This window comes from Ascidia mentula, chromosome 3, assembly GCF_947561715.1.
Source record: "Ascidia mentula chromosome 3, kaAscMent1.1, whole genome shotgun sequence".
NCBI lineage: Eukaryota > Metazoa > Chordata > Ascidiacea > Phlebobranchia > Ascidiidae > Ascidia > Ascidia mentula.
In genome coordinates, this window is record NC_138568.1 from 5,638,885 (window position 1) to 5,657,747 (window position 18,863).

Here is an 18,863-nt window from a genome sequence, read left to right on the forward strand (position 1 = left end):
GTTTCAAACCCTACTAATATCCTGGACAAGAAACAATGTTGCAACATTAGGAGTTTTAAAACAAACATGAGTACCAACAGAAAGTGAATGAAAAGTAAACAAACGACTAAATGCTCTATCAACACACAGATTACTATGGAAGCACCACGAATATGTTGCTACAAATGAAAATGGACACCACACACAAAAACAAGTCCAGTGGGATTGGAAAAGCATTTTTAAAGGTCGCGGAGCTAATAAAAATTTTGAAAATAAAATTTTCTAAGGTTTTCTGGATAAGTCAGTTGATTGCTATGTCATCGGCAAAAATATTTTCTAAAAAATTAACAGTGCAACATAGTATTTATAACACAATAATTCCTCTAAGACATATTGAAGAAATATATCAGTAAAAACCAAGAATGATTTCCCTCCATCAATAAATTTAAGAATAACAAATAGTTGAACAACTGTTTGCTGACAATGCCAAGGCAGACAACTAGAAATATATATTGGAAAAATATAAATCTTAAAATTTTTACTCAAATACATGTGATGTTGCAAAAATATTTTAAGTCGCCAACCAACTAAGCATGAAGAGCTTGACATGTTTGTTTAAATTTACAGTAAATCAATTCACAATTATCTAAAACGTAGGTAACATGTTTTTCTTTGGTCAGGATTTGTTATTTGTGCGACAATAAGCCAAACAACCAAGGAAAAGCAAGGTAAATATTGCATCAAGAAACATACACTTGCACAACACAATTTATGCAAATATGGGTGTTACCAGCATCACACAACTTGTGCACAGAAGCTGGACATTGGTATTTCGTTGGCTAACTTTCTAACAGTAGGTCAAGAATAGTAGTTGTTACTTTTTGCTCTCAAGGGTTTTGGAAAGCCAGTCCAGACCCTCGTAAAGTCCATCGCCACTGGTGGCACAAGTGGACTGGATGAACCAAGCTCTTTTTTTATTTTGCAGTCCCAGTTTTTCTGTCACCTCAGAAGGATTGAAAGCATTGGGCAAATCCTTTTCAAAAAGGTGTTAAATTGTTATTTCCACCCATAGCTTATACCTCATAGTGGTTAGAAAATATGTAGGATAAAATAAATTAAATACGTTCACTTATTGGACAATAGGAAGTGGAAAATTTTTATCCTTTTGACGCGAAACAACTAAGCATAACATTAAGATCTGCTTCATTACCAGTCTGAAATATATTTCTTTACTACACTTCATACCTGCTTGTTGGCAAACACAAGAAGAACCGCATCCCGAAGTTCATCTTCGTTTAACATTCGATCCAGTTCCTCCTTAGCTTCACATATTCTCTCTCTGTCGTTGCTGTCCACCACAAATATCAGACCTAGACAAAGTTTTTGAACATAGCTTTGTTTTCTTTGGTCCAAAATCGCAAATATCCCAAAATTACTCACCCTGGGTATTTTGAAAGTAATGTCTCCACAAGGGTCGGATTTTGTCCTGACCGCCGACATCCCAAACTGTGAAACTGATGTTTTTGTATTCGACCGTCTCAACATTGAAACCTGTTAAAAAATATTTTTACTTGTTTAAAGATTCACCAAATTTATGCAAATAAATGTTTTAGTTATTCTCTATATTTTTAAAGAGATAATCCGTAAAAAGTATTAAAAAGCTCTATATACCAATTGTGGGAATGGTTGTGACGATTTCACCAAGCTTCAACTTGTAGAGAATTGTTGTTTTTCCAGCGGCATCCAAACCCACCATCAGAATACGCATTTCTTTCTTCCCAAACAGTTTTGTAAACAGACCGCTAATTGACAGACCCATGCTTGCAGCCCTATACTACACCCCTAGAGTGAAGGAAAAGAAATGTTGACTGGTAAGATAAACTGATGCAGCACAGACACAAACAGCATGTTACACAATACATAACAAACTGACAATTGGCTGCGGGCCAAAACAAGTAAAATTGGAAAACTGTCGATATGAGACATAGCATGCACCTTGGTGCAGAACTTGCCAAAGTGGTAAATTGTCTAATAAAATCACACGTATTATTAAAGATTAAATACGATCATCGCTGTCAGCTTAAAACACAATTCTGATGACAAAAGTCACCAAATTGTACCCATCACAATTATTTAGCACAATGTTAACAAGCACATAACATACAAAGGTGAAGAAAAATGTGACACAACAGCCTATTTTTACAAAATAGCACTCATGACAAAGTAACATGCTCTGAAAACATTTAGGGATGCCCAGTTTGTTCGAAATTAAAAGTATTGCTCACATACACCAGAAAACATGTTCTAGTTGGCTTTAAAGATATGACACAAGAAACACAGCATTGATATTACGAAAACTGCATGACCAACCTCTGTTGGAAATAACAGTGAAAACAAAAATAATATACCTAAATATTGAGACTTGGTCACCATAAACATATCAAATAACCTACAAATAAACATACTTCCATGCGGGAATAAATAAAGTGGTGTTTTGTGATTTTATAAAAATGATTGACCTCCATTGGCTGACCTAAATTGTGTTTTGGATTATTTTGTTCATTGTTAAATGACATAATTCATGATGGAGATTTCATTAAACTTTCTTTGATTCTATTTGTTAAAAAATAGCAAAACACACAGTAGGCATATCTCTAACTTTTCAACGAATTGTTAGAACTAAAAAGTAAGCATAACATTAGAAAAACTTGCAGGCATTTTAATTCTTGACATGTTTCAACTGATTCGAAAGCCAGTCCAATCCCTCGTAAAGACCCTCGCCCGATGTGGCACAAGCTGCCTGCATGTACCAACACCTGTTTTTCATGTTGTGTAAACCAAGCTTGTTTGTCATATCAGCAGGAGAAAGTGCATTTGGAAGATCCTTAACAATAAGTAATATACAAGTTTTATTCGGTTTGCTTTGGTTTAATCAAGTTTTATCCGGTTTGCTTTGGTTTAATCTAGTTTTATTCGGTTTGCTTTGGTTGAATCTAGTTTTAGATGCCAGACAGAACCAATTTTAACCCAGAAAAAGCAAAACAATAAAAATTTACAGTTGTTAAATACAAAGCACAATATGAAATTTAATTGTTTTTTAATTCAAAGACTATCGTGACATATACAGTGTGCAGTTAAGGAAAACTAAAGTTTTTTGCCATTGAAAAGGAATAAAATATTATTACATTACAATAAAGCCACCTACCCTGGAAATAAAAAAAACTAGGTGTTTATGCACTCCCAAACCTGTTTGTTTGCAAACACAAGCAATGTAGCATCTCTCAGTTCATCCTCAGCTAACATTCTATTCAGTTCATCACGAGCTTCACCAACTCTCTCTCTGTCATTACTGTCAACCACGAAAATGATTCCTTCAAGAAAAGGAGTTATATTTTGAATAAATATTACAGGACCACAGGTTATATACAACAAACTTTCCAATCAACAATTTGAACAAGCTACATAAGAAGAAAAATCACCAAATTCTCCAAAACAGCGCACAAAGACTGCTGACCCTTGGCTTAGAATATTTGTAAGGGTTATTGGTATATATACTGCTTTTTTGTGACATTTGTCAGTCATTGACTGATTTTTTCAAGAAATGTTAGTAAAAATAAAATGCCCAAATGCATTTTCACAAGGAAATTATGCCAAACGTTAAAATGCTATTGTGCGTTGTGCCTTGTAATGCTTTGTTTTTGAGGTCTCGATAGTCGATGATTCGCAGCAGGATGTGCATTGCCGTGTACCGTATTTTACAGACCATAAGGCACAATTTAAATCCTTTTTTTTCCTCATAAATTGATCATGCGCCTTATAAGCCGGTGCGCCTAATGTATGGATCAAGTAGTGCTTTATTGCCTACACTCAAAACCAGTACCGATACTATTATATAAATAAACCACCGTCTTACACAATAAACTACGATAAAAGCAACCAGTAACTGATATTCACTAGGCTCATTTTTTCTTTTGCTCATTGTACTATTGTGACTTGCTTACGTTTATTACATAACAAGTAAACTTTTATTTCTCTTGCTCCTCATAATTGTATAATGCGAATACTGCTTATATATACAGCTTTATACGGTAACCCATACTCCTTAAAATACGTTGCGTTCTATAGCCCGGTGCGCCTTATGTATGAACAAAAAACTAATCAAAGCAATTTATTGACAGTGCGCCTTATAAACGGGGGCGCTTTATGGTCCGTAAAATACGGTAATACTCTCTGAGATACTAACACATCATTTTGTAACAATGGATTAGTTTTTGTGTTTTGGTTAAACTTGTACAAATGCATGGTAAATATCCGCAACAAATTCGAAAAGACTGACTTTTTTACTAGCATTCTGAAATTTTTCATTGAAATAAAAAAACCTATGGTATATATATATATAGATATCCCAACAACCAAATACAACCACATGAAAAGAAATAAAAACGCAGAAGTAGGTGGAATATGCACATGAGTAATGTGTAGTAAATACAATTAGCCTACCTTGTGTGTTTTGAAAGTAATGTCTCCACAAGGGTCGGATTTTGTCCTGACCGCCAACATCCCAAACTGTGAAACTGATGTTTTTGTACTCGACCGTCTCAACATTGAAACCTGACAATTTTACAACACAGATATTGCTTGAAAACACTGGTAAAACTACAGTCAAAGCACAAATCTTGTAATTACCAATTGTGGGAATGGTTGTAACAATTTCGCCAAGCTTTAACTTGTAAAGAATTGTTGTTTTTCCAGCAGCATCCAAACCCACCATCAGAATACGCATCTCTTTCTTCCCAAACAGGCTTTTGAATAAAGATTGAAAAGCACCCATATTTTTTGGCTAAATTGTTTCAAACCCTAAATATTATCCTGAACAGAAAACAATGTTGCAACGTTAAGAGCTTTTTAACAAACAGAAAGTGAATGAAAAGTATACAAACCAACCACTAAATGCTCTATCAACACACAGATTACCACATGAAACTTGATGAAAGCACCTCATGTATGTTGTGTGTGTGCTTATAGATAAGTAAACTCAAGCCAAATTTAAAATCGTAGGCAAAAAATCTGTGTTTTGTTTTCAACTGTATAGCCTACAGCAGATACTACAATAACACTAAATACACGAAAACTAACTCACGTTACTGCTCAGTATGTTTTTTTTTACAGAATACAACAAGCTAGGTTGAACTTGACAATAATACTACAGGTTATAATAAAAATTTACTTCACACACAACATTTACCAAAGAATATAAAACAAACAACCGCAGTCGAGGCGTTGACCGATTTATCACAATCCGTTTCAGTAAGGAAGTACGGCGTGCCACGTCACGGGACCTGAATTTACTGTGACGTCATAATTAAGAAAGTTTCAGCCGGCAAATGGGGATTTTACCACTTTTTGCTTTTCATTCATTTCTGGCGCCACAGAATTTTTTTTTATGCAGAATACAAAGTGAAATTTTGCATTGCATTGCATTTATCCTGTTATTAACGAGCAACCCTAAATCAGAATTATTTTGATTAAACCTTTAATTGATGATCATTCGCAGATGATAAATCTTTAATTGATTATAGCCTACATACGCTGCAAATTTTTTTTAGGAAACGCTTGTTTACAATAGATACGAAGTAATCTATTTATAAGAGTAATTCAAACAATATAGTGCAAAATCATAGTTATAACTTTTGAAAAGCACTTTCATATAATATAGAGTGCCAATCAGAGAAAGAATTTAACACATATAGACTGATACGGCAAGTTTAATAATATAATATAAAAAGCACGATCACGGGTACGAACTTTAGTAGCATTATTAAAACACAACAAATGATGATATGCTCTGTTTTTGTCTTTTTACCGTTTTGAGATGCAATCATTTCACTTTCTCAACAGTGTGGGCAGCGGTTATTGTAAGTTTCCAAGTGTTTCTCAAAGTCTATAGCGAATCTGTAGGCTTAATTGTCATACTTCGAAACATTTTAATATTTTGTTTAAGCTTGATCTTTTGAAACCGCTTTCTACTCTTTTACAATTACATCCCGCCTTCTGATGCCCTCGCTAGTTATTTCGCTTGAGTTACGTCTTTTTACTTGTGCTACTTCTTCTAAAACTCCTTTGTCGCAGCAATTACCTCTTTGTTTCTGCCCTGTCTTTGATGTCTCCTTATATATTGGAGATGGTTTTCGGTCCCACAGATCGCAATGTGATCTCACTGATCATGGCTTTGGTCTCATAGACCATAACTTGTGGTTTCACACACAATCAGTCCAAATCTCGGTTTTGGCCGAAACTTAGCTCCAAAAACAAACCATTGGTGTCGATGTTGGAAGCCTTTCAAAAACAAGCATTTGCGTCCTTTCAAATCCTTCAATGGGACCATGAAGTTATACAGGTTGCTTAGCCTACGCCATCGTCGACTTATTAGTTTTAAATCCGCACAGCTTTCAGCAAACTGAACAGCTATATTATATGGGTGAAGAGAAAATGTAAAGTTGTTGTACAAAAAGCACGGCCACAAAGCCCTTTGGGTGAATAAACTTTAAAATGGCAATTTCCTCTCTGCATAGAAGTATGCTATATTTGAACCAAATTAAATATGCATGACATTCTTAAGAACCGGACACATTTGAGGGAAGCGCGATTATTAATTTTATTGCAAAACAGCCCAGAAAGCACGAAAAGATTTCTACCCCACAAAAAAACTTTTGTAGCCGATCGGAAAGGCTATAAACAAATGAAATCGTCAATTCACGCGAACTAAATATAAATAATCCCAACAAAATTTTTCAGAATCGGTAATTTTCCACAGACGGCCGTTGAAAATCCACAACAAAAGTAAAGTTTTTTGCGGTTTTGTCATGGCATCAAATTTACAAAATCATCAAATTTACAAATATATCCATTGAACAATCTTAAAGACACAAAATCCAATCAGACAAGCTAAGATTGCCAGAGAAAGCTTGAATTCCCGTTCAATTTGCCTCATGATGGCGTTCTCGACTCGCAAATCGTCAACCAAGCTAGCTTTTTTGTTCTCATGTGGAAAGGGAATGTCCGGAATCGGGACATCAAGGAATTTACATAACGGATCCCAGCCCTCGGCCACTTGGAAAACCAAAAGCTGTCCTTCAGGGGTGTTCTGTAAAAAGGGTAATGTAACTCGTGCTGTATCCGAAAAATACCTTTGTGTGCGCATTAACGCGACAGAAAGTCACAAAAACTTCCATTGGCATTCTGTTTTTATATATCATGAAGCAACAAGGCTCAGATTGAAGTCAGCAGATTTATTTGTAAAAAATCGATTTCGCTTATGTAAGCATCGTCAGTTTCTGCAAAAATTACGTAGTAGTAATAGTAAAAGCAATAAAATGCACACAAAAATCACCCTTGCAACGGAGAGTCTTTTCTTTACGCTATCACATCAAGCTCACACTGTGAACTACAGTGTAGTAACGAACCTACAGAAGGTGATAGCGGAGATAAGGAAATAACACGCTCACACGTGATCGTAAAAACCTGAAACACAAACGAGTGTGCCAGAAGCAATGAATGCGACTGAAAATAGGATATAATTAGTAAAAGGTAAAATCGAAATGCAATAAAAATTATCTAATTCTCGGTAAAATCATTTTCTGGATGTTTATAGATGCTTGCGTCATATGAAGCCATTTGGCCTCACAAACATCTAAAGACTTTGTCTCCGGTTGTTGAACGAATGTCACTGAGAAACAGGCTTCGATGGGTGGGCGCCGAGCTGGTATACCGTGTTTGGAAGTGTGATGGTGAAGAAGGGCCGTTTTGTCATTTTTCCCAATATCGCTGGTTGCCCTGTTCCAGTCGGACCGGTGTTGCGTCCAACGGGTGGAAAATTTGTTGCTTACTTAGAAACTGACGATGCTTACTTAGCGAAATCGATTTTTTACAAATAAATCTGCTGACTTCAATCTGAGCCTTGTTGCTTCATGATATATGCGAACCAAAGTAATTTGCTGTCGCAGATAATAAAACAATGCCTAACCGAGGGCTAGATTCCTCTACAGCTACAAAGCATTCTGTTTTTATGTATATATACTTGCCCTTTCAACGTTTTTATTGTGTTTGCGATACTGTCTCTTCAAATGTTCCTCACAAAATATCGTGAAATAAGATCGTGGCCAACGGCTGCTTGTGCCGAGGTGCTGTCCTGAAATACATAATAATGCAGATAAAAGTATATGGCTATAAAGCATTCAGAATCTATTGAATAAAAGAAAACTATTTGGCTTTTTCACAAATGACTTTTATATTTGTCTCCACAAAGATAAAACCATCGAGATTCTGCTGGGGTCATAGTAGATTCCAGATTTAAATACATTCACGTTTAAATCAGTTTCTCGGGTACTTACCCATGTACGAGCGGTATCTGTGCGCTTTCCAGCCAGTGTACGTTAACATTTGGGCAAGGAACACGAAATAGTCGTTGTTCACGATTTTGAACTGGTTAACTATACTCTCATACCAGTCATCTTCATTCCTCGTTGATAAAATAACCTAAATGGGATACGGACAGAAAATTAAACGACCCAAAAATAACAAACCACGTTTGTCCCTATAACACGGAAGATTACATTGTTTATTTAAATGTCCATTCGGTATATAAGGTCATGTGACATAGCCAACAAGATGTAACTTGGCGGTGACAACATACATGCTTATACGGTGTCGTTGCTTTTGTTATGATAAGTTTTTAGATGGTTATAGTGTCTGCTGACAATCTAAGGGCCCGCATTAATACCAAGTAAACTTTTTGAAATATATCATTGGATACCTTGGCATTAGGGAATGCCTCCAACAATTCCTCACAAAAGATATCCCCGGGAGAATCTGTGACGGCGTCAACTTCTTTCAGCATGCGTTGCAAATCCTCCACTCTAATACCTTCTTCGAATTGCTTGGTCCAATCTTTGTTCAGAAACCAGTAGTTTTCTAACCAATCGTAGACATCATACCCTAACAACTTTAACGCTTTGCAAATCGACTTTGTACCAGTTTTTGGTCTACCAGCGACAATGATTTTCATCTTGGTAAGTCCAGTAGACACTGATTATATCTAATTTGCAACTCCCACATACGGCTGCAATCTAATCTACGAGCACTCGTCGTATCGTCTACTCTTCGTGAGAGTTAGTGCTTTTCTTCCTTGCTTCTCGTTGGTGGCAAGGCAGCCTTCTAAATAACGATAAGAAACAATGCCGTGACAATTGAGTTGGTTTCGTTCACGGACACGCTTCACTGCATAGAAAGAAAGAGCTTGTTGGACAAACAGGAAATGTAAATAGGCTAGCGTAAGTTGTTGTATGACCAAATGCGCGCTGTTTTACAAAATTTGATACTTCAAAAATTTGTGATATTTTGTGCTGTAGCTTGTTTACTTAACTTGAGAATGAAACAACAACATAAATTAGGTTGTAACAAAAACATATTTGGTCGCCTAGTGTTTCTTTTGCCATTAAAATGTTTTTTTTGTAAACACTCTTTGATTTTACACTGAAAAGGCCTCAAGAACCTTTTTGTTACAAGGTGTATGCAGCTTATGAGGTATTCACCGGCAGTAAGTTGGACGCTATTTTATCGAAAACATATCTATTCATTAAATGACAAGCCACATGTCACACATCTCCATCTACGGAGATAATCTACTTTAACCAGCAGACAAACCCAAACCTGCATTGCGCATCTGACAAATTCACAAGTGCAAGTAGCTGTCTTTTCTTGTTATGCATTGAAGCGTGACCTAGTCAGAAACGATTTCTACACGAGGTTAACGTATCAAAGGGGTTTTCGGCACAGTTTCTTATTATTACTTTTAAAATCATTGAACAAATCAGTGATTATCGTTAGAGATTTTTTTTATTTACCGACCCTAATACAATAAAGACCTATATTTGTTCCCGGTGTGCTACAGCACGAGATAAGGTTGGCGTAAACCAAAATTGCTGTCCTTAAGGCCGCATCTCTGTATTTCTATGGAAAAGACTTTCCCGGTTGGGAATTGCCCTTCTCGAACTCTGTCCTGCGTAACAGAGTAAAATTATGTGTAACAATGCAATGGGTCATGCATGGGCGCCAGTGTTTTGGTTGAATGAGCGCAGATGAACAGGCTGTTGCCAGGGCGATTTTCAGCGTGTTTGGAGCAGTTTTAGTTTGTTTTTCAGGGTTATTAGTCAGGCAGTAAATTGGTAGAGGGTGCTGTTGTACATGTAGCTGAAAAACTACCCAAATATTGAGGTTGATTTTGTGAAAAAATGAATCACAGAAAGTATGTTCAATTTGTGATTTTCTGTCAGTGCGGACCCTTGGCAAGGAATTGTGGCCAAATTTATAATCGCATTAACTACTTAAACTGCTCCCCCGGGGGCATTTTGACCCTCTGTTGGCCATTATTTTGGTCAAAAAAGCAGAAAAAAGTGTAGGTTTGTTTTGTGAAAAAATGAATCACAGAAAGTTACCTCCATTTGCGATTAAGTGAAGCCACCAACCCTCCTCTACACAATTCATGAAGAATTAGATGTCTTGGGGCCCCACCGGGGCTGTTTGTACACCCCCTAGGACTGACAATTTAGCAGTTAGCCTTTGCAAAACCCCCCAATGTGCTGTCTTAATGCAGCTGCAATCAATTTTTTTTCTGTTCAGCAATAGTAGTCCCCCTTCATGAGTCATCAGACCCGGCAATTGTTTTTGGCAAACAAGAGAAACTGTAACCAGGTGCACAATAACAAATGACTTCTAAAACTCAATTTTTGGGATTTAATTGAGAGATGCGGCCTTAAAACTGTGTTCCCAGTATCACCACAAACAGTAATAGTTGTATTGTAAAAACGTTGTGATTTGTATAGCGGCAGCAGTCGAAAAATGGCAATTACGCGATGTACGAGAAGTCTCATATATAGAACAAAAGGAATTAAAGAAGAAAAAGTGCGTTCAGACGCTGATTTCAACATCAACGTAATTGGCGGGAAAAAGTCCTGTTTTGTCGCCCACTTCCCCTCTCCACCAATCATCTTCCCGCTTTTCAAACACCCTTATAATGTCACCTAAACGCAAAAAATACAATGTTACGTTCAACTGTTGCATGCAAAAACTCGTGATTGCAGGAAACTTTGGCGCTCACTTACAAAGCGCAACTAAAATTTCTGCAGCACGCCGTGTCAGTCTCAGGTCTATAATTGCTACGGTTGCTCGTGCATTAGTTTTCACAGACTGACAAAAAATCTGATTCTGTAGCACGCGTGGATGCTAAATAAGCTTGCAAAAGCTCGTGCCTAGCCTGTCAAAAATAGTGCACCAGCAACTACAGTAAGTAAAACGCATAAGTGTGTTTCAACTCCTAAAAGTGCTGAACACGTACCATCAGTTCAATACATAAAATCACTTCAAACAGCAATAAAAAAGCATGCAAAAAATCAACGGGTGACCGTACGCGATTCCTGTGTTTAACAGTTTTTTATTAAATAAACACAAACAATCAAAACTTTTGGCTTAAGGGTTAAACACCGTTTTTTAAACTGGTGTTGGAAAAAATAGCAGGAATACGCTGGATCTGGCAGCAACAAATTACCCCACCTTCATGTATTGACAATTCATCTTCTCTGGTGGCAGCGTAATCGTACAAAGCAATACACGAGCATAAAACAGTGCTTCCGTCCGAACCAACATCAGACGATACTAAAAAAAAACAATGCGGAATTTGCCAGTCTAATGTGTTAGGTGCGAGACCAATGGTTAAAAAAATAGGAGAAATCGTAATGACTTGCACACGATACTCAGATATACAGGCGCCTGTACCTCCGTTTTCTTTGTTGGGACTTGTGGTGTTGGAAAGAGGTGGCGTTGACGTCAATTTGATTTCAGGTGTGGATGTGGTCGGTGACATGGCAGAAGACGACGACGATTTGACGTCGCTAAAACGTCGTTGGGAATGGAGGCCTTAAATGCAATTACACAAACGTAAATGGGCAGAAAACTAAAGGTAAAAACAGTCACAATATCATTACCGTACACACTGTACGTAATCAGTCTGATCAACTTCGATTTGCCAAAAATAAAATATGCAAACCACGTGGTAGCACTTTTAGCAATTATTTTTCGGATTGATTTAATTACTATCTACAGCAGGGATGGCAACCCTTGTTAAACACGTGATCAAAAATGAGAACTTAATGTGAATTTTCAAAAAACGGGCTGCAGAATTAATGATATATGTCAATGAAATATAAACGAGTAATTTAATTACTGCTATAGATTTAAATAAGGCTGATGGTCTATAACCAGCACCCTATACGTTTTAATGCAAATTTTCAAAACGACAACAGGCCGCTTACTTTGTCAGCGGTACGCCATCCTTGACCAACAATAATGAATTTGTTTTGCTACGAAAATAACATTTGGAATTTTAGATTCCACTTTGTGATGTTAAAACAACTCCGCGAAAAAAGCAATTGAAACGGAGTGCCACAACTTTCATCAACAACATTGAACAAATGAACGTTCTTCCGTATTTGCGATTCACTGGGGTTGCAACATTGCGGGCGGTATAGCAAATAACAGATGGTGTGTGATGTTTAGCGAACAAACCTGATGCGGCAGACACAGTATCGTACACTTTCTGTTTATGGTGATGATGGTGGTTCGTAGATGAGGAGATGGTGTAGTTCTTCCTCTCCATTGACGAGGAGCGATGCCGTGTCGGAGCTCGACTTTTCGAAGATGAAGCTGTGATATTTGGGATGTTAAAGTACCACGCATAATGCGCTAAAGCTTTTTTTGATGGAAAAGTTTGGCAATAACTCGTTTGCAGCTCTGCGGTATATGCCTAATGATTCATTTGAATTTGCCCATTAACCCATTAAACCAATTTTCATTGTGTGGGTTTTGAAAAATAAATAAAATTTTTGTAGCGCAATAAATGGAGTACTCCATAGGTAAATCCACTCATAGATAAGCCATGACTTGCTAACAAAATTATACAATCCTAAACCCAGAATAAAACGTACAACATGAAAAAAATACACAATTTGCCGTAAAACGGATAATACACCATTAATGTTGTAAAGGATGTATACTAAACACTGTATCCTTTAAATGCACTTATCGTTGAATGAACCACACAGATGACTTACACTTAGGTTTGGACTTGCTGCTTCTTGTTGAACTTCTTTCCCCGTTGTGTTCTGACAATTTCTCTTCGGCTTCTCCAGGACGTAGTCGTAGTACAGAGTACATAATGCCCTGAGAGTAAAAGTTTTAAATTGTGGCTGCTTTGTCTGGCCCTGGGCAACAAATGTGTAAAGTTCAACGCGTTTACGGCGGTTTTGAGATATTTCTATTCTGCACACAAACTTTTTTAACGTAGAAAAAAAAGCTGTAAAAAAAATACCAAGTGTTGATAACATTGACATTACCTGTTTGTCCGTGTGTCTTTCAATGTTATTCGAGAGTGGGTGATTAGGTTGCGCGGTGCCATCCAACGATGCGAGCGTGCAGTTTAGCTTGTGGCGGATAGCATCCAGGAAGGTCAACATCGCTGATGACTATACGTCGTTACGTCATAAAGCACATTGTTTCGTGGTTGAATATTACGATGTGTCAATTATTGATGGGTAGAAGTGCGGCGCATTGCTGGTAGATCATTGAGCGGGGGCTAAAATTAACTGCGGCTCGACGTGCGTACACTTTATATGTGGGGGACTTCGGGAGAATTATAAATACCCGCAGTGGGTGGACTTTTGATCACTTTACTGTTGTTGAAATGCACAATTGCAAAACACAATCGTGCCTTGACATTGAAAAAATATGCAAGGAATGCGTCTCAACAAATGGCACCAACAGAAGTGGCAGAGGGGGTATTTAACAGAATCGGTGTAATGACAAATGCTCAATAATAATCAATAACATTATTGGCATTTTATACTGTTGTGTTTTTTTATTACCTTAGTAAATCACTGACCATGTGCAATGAGATATGGTTACCATGTTTGCATTTTGGGCACAATCCATACTATTCCCGACCTATACAAGTAGTTTTGCTTCCAAAAAGATGCAATACAGTTTAACAATTGATTACCACTATTACAGCCCTGTTGTGTGTTACCTGCAGCAGTCTATTGGACATATCCTCCTGGTTTTCGGCATCTGTGTTAAGTGATGCGCTTTCAAGACGCCTCATTCCATCCCTGTGCGTTCGCTCCTTGTGGCTGTCGTGGATATATCTTTCCAGAAGTTTCTCCACGGAGCGTTTTCGTCGATCAACGCTCATAGAGCAGCTGAAGTTCTCTTGCTACAACAACAATAGCGTGAGTGATTCTTATGCGGTTTTGAAAGTATTTCGCTACGCCTGGTGCGCTTTTTTAATTAAGTTTAGAACTTCGGCTGGGTGGTGGGTGGCAGCGTTTAGTCCTAGTAGTACACATTATACAGAGTTTTGTAACTATAAGTCGAAAACAAACCGATTCCGCGAAATATCGACCTATACAAGACCCACGAAGCCTTGGAAGCAATCGCTGACAATAGAAAAGATTAGCCACAAAACTTTCAACCCATGTATTTACAATTGATCCATCTCTAATGCACACTTCAGAACAAATGTTATGATACCATGTATGGCGGTCAGTCACAGCATTTTGCGCACCTTCATATGCCCCACATTCCAACTGATACTGGTGTAAAACACCCATACTTACGTAGTAATCGCACAGAAGTTGTTCTGACATGTAAGGGACTCCTTTGAGTTTGTCGGAAACTACTTGAATCTCTTTGGAAGGTGAAAGGTTGTCAGTTGCTTCATCAATAATTTTGCACGTCTATATAACAAGGTGTGAATATGTCAATATTTAACATGTATATTAATAATAAAGCTGCTATATCAGCACTGAATATTGCCTTAAAAATGGGAATGATTATATGATTTTTTGTTAATAACTCACATGCGTAAAAGAAGTATGCAAACATTGTTATCAGTTGACCATATTGCCAAACTAATAGACAGTAATGTGGGGACGACAGACTAATGTTTGACTCACTAGTTTTAGCTTGGAGGGGATCTCGTAAAGATTGTCGGTGTACTTCTGAACAACGCGGCACAACGTCCTAAAACGATTGTCTTCCATATTCTAATAAAAATAGTTTTTTGACAAAATTACAACGGGCTACACCACAAAACCTTTGTACACAAAACACATGTATACATCTAACAAATTTCTATGTTACAGACAGTCCAATGTGTTAAGGGTGTTGCCGAGATTCTCAAACAGTGCGTCACGCGCAGATGGTGTATCGAATCATGGATAACATGACACAAATATTTAACGAGGCTTCTTCATATTATTAATGCGACCAATGAAGTGCTCTGTAAGGGATAGTGCAGGCAACCTCACCTCGACAGCATCACAGCATTGGAAACTGGCGATCTCCCATTCTTGTCGTGAGCGTTCAAGGTGTACAAGTGAGTTGTAATATTCCCCGTCAGCTCGCTGGAGGCTTTCCTCACTTTTCTGTCTCTTCATGAGTAACTGTCATAAAAGAAGTCACATGTGAAGGCAGTAAAGCGTGACTGTGTCAATATTGGCAGAACCACGACAATACATGACACTTGGAATGGTTACATCACCAACTGTTAGCGGCCTACATCCTATCTCTTGGTGGATGAATGAAGTTTTTTGTTGACTGTTTTATACAGCGAAAGCCCACTGACAAAGCAACTTGGTTACACTGATAATACCTTTAAGATGTAACTAGTGGTTTCGAAATTTAACTGCCTTTTTTATTCGGCACAAAAAGGCTGTACTTACAAATGTAGATGTTGGATCTTGGGTAATAAATTGTTAGAAATAAAAACGTACATGCAACCAAAAACCCTAATATTGTTAAATGAGAAAAACAACAACATTTCATTTTTGTATGAAAACTATAAGTAAGATCAAGCTTATTACATGACATGGCACCAAAATTAAAAAACTAAAACACACCCAATGTTTACTTTCAATTTCCTACATGTGTACATACATAGGCAAAAAATAAATATTGCAGGGCAAGCATAGCTAAATCCCCATGTAGCCACCGGTATGCTAAATTCATTTACTTTTTGCTGGTCTCTTTCAGTTTTGGGTCTGGGTCCATTGATTTGTTCAATCAGAGATTCATTTTCCCTCATACAGGTATGCAACCTTCGTTTAATCTGTAAAATTAACCACAAGTTGAACAATATATTATTTTTTTCTGAAGGCAATCTTGTTCCTATACTGCTTGTTTTATGTGACACAGGTGGAGAACTTCATGTTCAACTACAATGGCAAAAAACACAGTTTTGCAGTTAAATTTAATCAAACATGTTACGCCAACAAAAGCATATCTACTTCTTACTCAAGAAAAAGAACTTGATGTTTTTTTAGTGAAACTTGTATTCAAGAATTAAACTACATTTGGACACAAGATTTTTTAACAATGTGAATTTTTTTGTATAGTTAAAAATAAATGTAATAGAAATATTTAAAATTATGAACTATGTTGGGTTTTTTAAGGTAAGCAATACAAACTTAACACCACAATGATGAATGGGCACTTATGTTATAAAGCACTATTCAGTTGATCTAGCAATTGTTGCCTAGGGCTAAACCGACAATTTTGTCTTTTGTGTTTGAAATCGTAACGGCCACATGGAGATGAATAAATGAGAAAAACCACACAGAATAGACACAATCAGAACATTTGAACAAACTCATAAACCACCTTTGTATGCTCAGTGTTTCTGTCCAACCAGGCCTTTCCTGTTGTTTCCACTTTCTGTTCCACCTATTGCAAAAAACAATATTTTCAGAAAGGTGTAGCCAATACAACTTGAAAGTCCAAGCCTTTCTATTAAGGCTGTTTTGTTAAAAGGCCTTGTTGCACAAAAAGGAAACTTAATACTGCAAATAAATAAAAGTGAGTATAACCAAAAATCAAATAATCCACACACCACTCTTCTAGGTTTCAATTGACCTTCTGTCAGCCCCGACAAGGGTTTCACACAATCCTCAATTAAATTTATCCCAAAATCTCTGAAAAATCATGGAAAATAAAAGTAAAAAAAATGGAAGTCATTGTTGATTTGCCTCTAACAAAAAAAAAGGTAAAAATGGTGCAACAAAATGATAAAATTTATCCCGAGTAAACATTTAAAACAAAACAATAAATAAGCAACATCCAATACACTTTGTACAAAGCAAAAACAGGCAATGCCAACTTAAATAGAGATGTCACCGGAAAATTGATTAATCCACACTAAATCCAAACCTGTGAACTTCTGATTCTTTTTCCATTTCTACACCCACAGTTTTCCAAGCATTACTAAGTTCAGAACCAAGAATGCCACAAGTTGCTTTATTAATTCTTTGACCAAGCCGCCGCAATCCTTTGGCATAATACTGTTCCAATGTTGCTCTGAACAAAATATTGCAGATCATTCAAAGTGCATGATTGATCGCAAGCTACTCAGTGTCATAGCATATGCCACGATATACCTTCTAATGAGTGCAGACCAAATCAATCATGTATATATTGGTTTAATCAGTAGATAGCATTATACTGTCAGTTTACTATTGTATTAATTCTACATCGTTCTTCTATGAAATTCCACCACTGCTGTATTATTCGTTTTACTGACCCAACTGTAGCAAATTCTGAGTATTTGCAATACGTAACTTTGCTAGCAAATGAATAAACAAAAAACAGGAATGTATGTATAATTCTGAATGGAATAACAGAGCTATGAATCTTTTCAGTGACATTGTGATGGAGTTAGTCAAACATGCACTGAAGATGAACATGTGTTCAAATGGAAATGATGACATGTGTACAGGACTTTTATCTCAAAATAAGAACTTTCAACATTTGAAAATAAAATTACTCCACTTGTGAATAGATACTTTTAGTTGAAAAAAACATTTATACTGGCCACAAGTTAAACCTTACTGCACAAGATTTTCCATTTAATAGTAACTGAAAAGTAAAATACATTTAGCACACAAACCATACAATTGCAGCTTAGACATCCAGATTGGAAAGTTTGTTTTTTGCGCGGAGGATTTTGTTTCGGCGATCGTTAATTGCGCGGACGATCGCATCGTTTTTTCGTATGTTAATGCATTAGCTTATCAATATTGCGCGGATTATCGGCAAATTTTCGCAAAAGTGTGCGGAGGATATATCCTCCGTGCACGACATTTTTTCTAGTATGGTTAGACATTATAGAATCAGAAAAACACAATTTGCCTGTTTAAACTTAAAGCACTTTACCTTTCGTTTAAAACATTTACAATTTCTCGTCCAAAATCCGTTCCTTGTCTTGTGAATCGTTTTAACTCATCAAAGCCAACATTTCCCTGTAATAGTCATGTTTCATGTTGTTAGTTTTCACACTTAATGAATGCTCAAGAGAGTACAAAATATAGTGGATCAGATTCTCAACAACCAAAATAAGACTCACCATAAACGTATTTCGAAAATTAGTCATATTCCCGGTCAAAAACAGCCTTTATAAACGAAACTGTCAGACTTCCACTCTAATTCATAAATCCTTATGTTGAAGAGAGAAATCGACGAAATATAAACATGCGAGAAAAAATGTATTTTTCCGCAGCGGTGTGGTTTGCAAGTTTGTTTTTATTTTAATGATTTCTATGACTAGCGAGCAATCAAGAGAAAATAGTATTTTTTTATACTCTTTATTATTATCTCATTGCCAATTTTTGCAGACAACTAAAAATAGAGACAAATGTTTTGCGGTAGATATAAATTGTCACAATCAAGCTATAAAACTATTTTTTTTCTGTAAATCGGAACAAGATACGATAAAATTCATGCTC

The 18,863-nt window shown here is 36.7% G+C and overlaps 4 protein-coding genes across 5 annotated transcripts; all 4 read right to left on the minus strand.

Moving 5' to 3' along the window:
• Positions 1-21: 21 nt before the first annotated feature.
• Positions 22-1,822, minus strand: LOC145896052 (ADP-ribosylation factor-like). The gene is made up of 4 exons (XM_082984858.1): positions 1,651-1,822; positions 1,420-1,530; positions 1,225-1,349; positions 22-1,012 (listed from the first exon to the last, which is right to left on the minus strand). Exons 1-4 carry the CDS (start codon positions 1,796-1,798, stop codon positions 854-856), a joined length of 543 nt encoding a protein of 180 aa, XP_082840984.1. The 5' UTR covers positions 1,799-1,822; the 3' UTR covers positions 22-853.
• Positions 1,822-4,844, minus strand: LOC145896050 (ADP-ribosylation factor 1-like 2). Its single transcript, XM_082984856.1, has 4 exons — positions 4,666-4,844; positions 4,480-4,590; positions 3,226-3,350; positions 1,822-2,863 (listed from the first exon to the last, which is right to left on the minus strand). Exons 1-4 carry the CDS (start codon positions 4,808-4,810, stop codon positions 2,699-2,701), a joined length of 546 nt encoding a protein of 181 aa, XP_082840982.1. The 5' UTR covers positions 4,811-4,844; the 3' UTR covers positions 1,822-2,698.
• Positions 4,845-6,658: 1,814 nt separating this feature from the next.
• On the minus strand, positions 6,659-9,181 carry LOC145895019 (uncharacterized). Its single transcript, XM_082983758.1, has 4 exons — positions 8,792-9,181; positions 8,370-8,514; positions 8,061-8,167; positions 6,659-7,123 (listed from the first exon to the last, which is right to left on the minus strand). The coding sequence occupies exons 1-4, from the start codon at positions 9,041-9,043 to the stop codon at positions 6,872-6,874; spliced, it is 756 nt and encodes a 251-aa protein (XP_082839884.1). The 5' UTR covers positions 9,044-9,181; the 3' UTR covers positions 6,659-6,871.
• A 1,641-nt stretch (positions 9,182-10,822) lies between these two features.
• LOC145894498 (nostrin-like) lies at positions 10,823-18,603 on the minus strand. Of its 2 annotated transcripts, none has more exons than XM_082983110.1 (16): positions 18,485-18,603; positions 18,295-18,380; positions 17,293-17,439; positions 16,976-17,057; positions 16,747-16,809; positions 16,100-16,195; positions 15,396-15,530; positions 15,042-15,131; positions 14,703-14,822; positions 14,114-14,299; positions 13,425-13,553; positions 13,143-13,251; positions 12,598-12,735; positions 11,809-11,949; positions 11,587-11,688; positions 10,823-11,057 (listed from the first exon to the last, which is right to left on the minus strand). In XM_082983110.1, exons 1-16 carry the CDS (start codon positions 18,509-18,511, stop codon positions 10,945-10,947), a joined length of 1,764 nt encoding a protein of 587 aa, XP_082839236.1. In that variant the 5' UTR covers positions 18,512-18,603; the 3' UTR covers positions 10,823-10,944. The 2 variants fall into 2 exon arrangements, with proteins under 2 accessions (XP_082839236.1, XP_082839237.1); XM_082983111.1 differs by having other exon boundaries at positions 11,797-11,949.
• Positions 18,604-18,863: the final 260 nt, after the last annotated feature.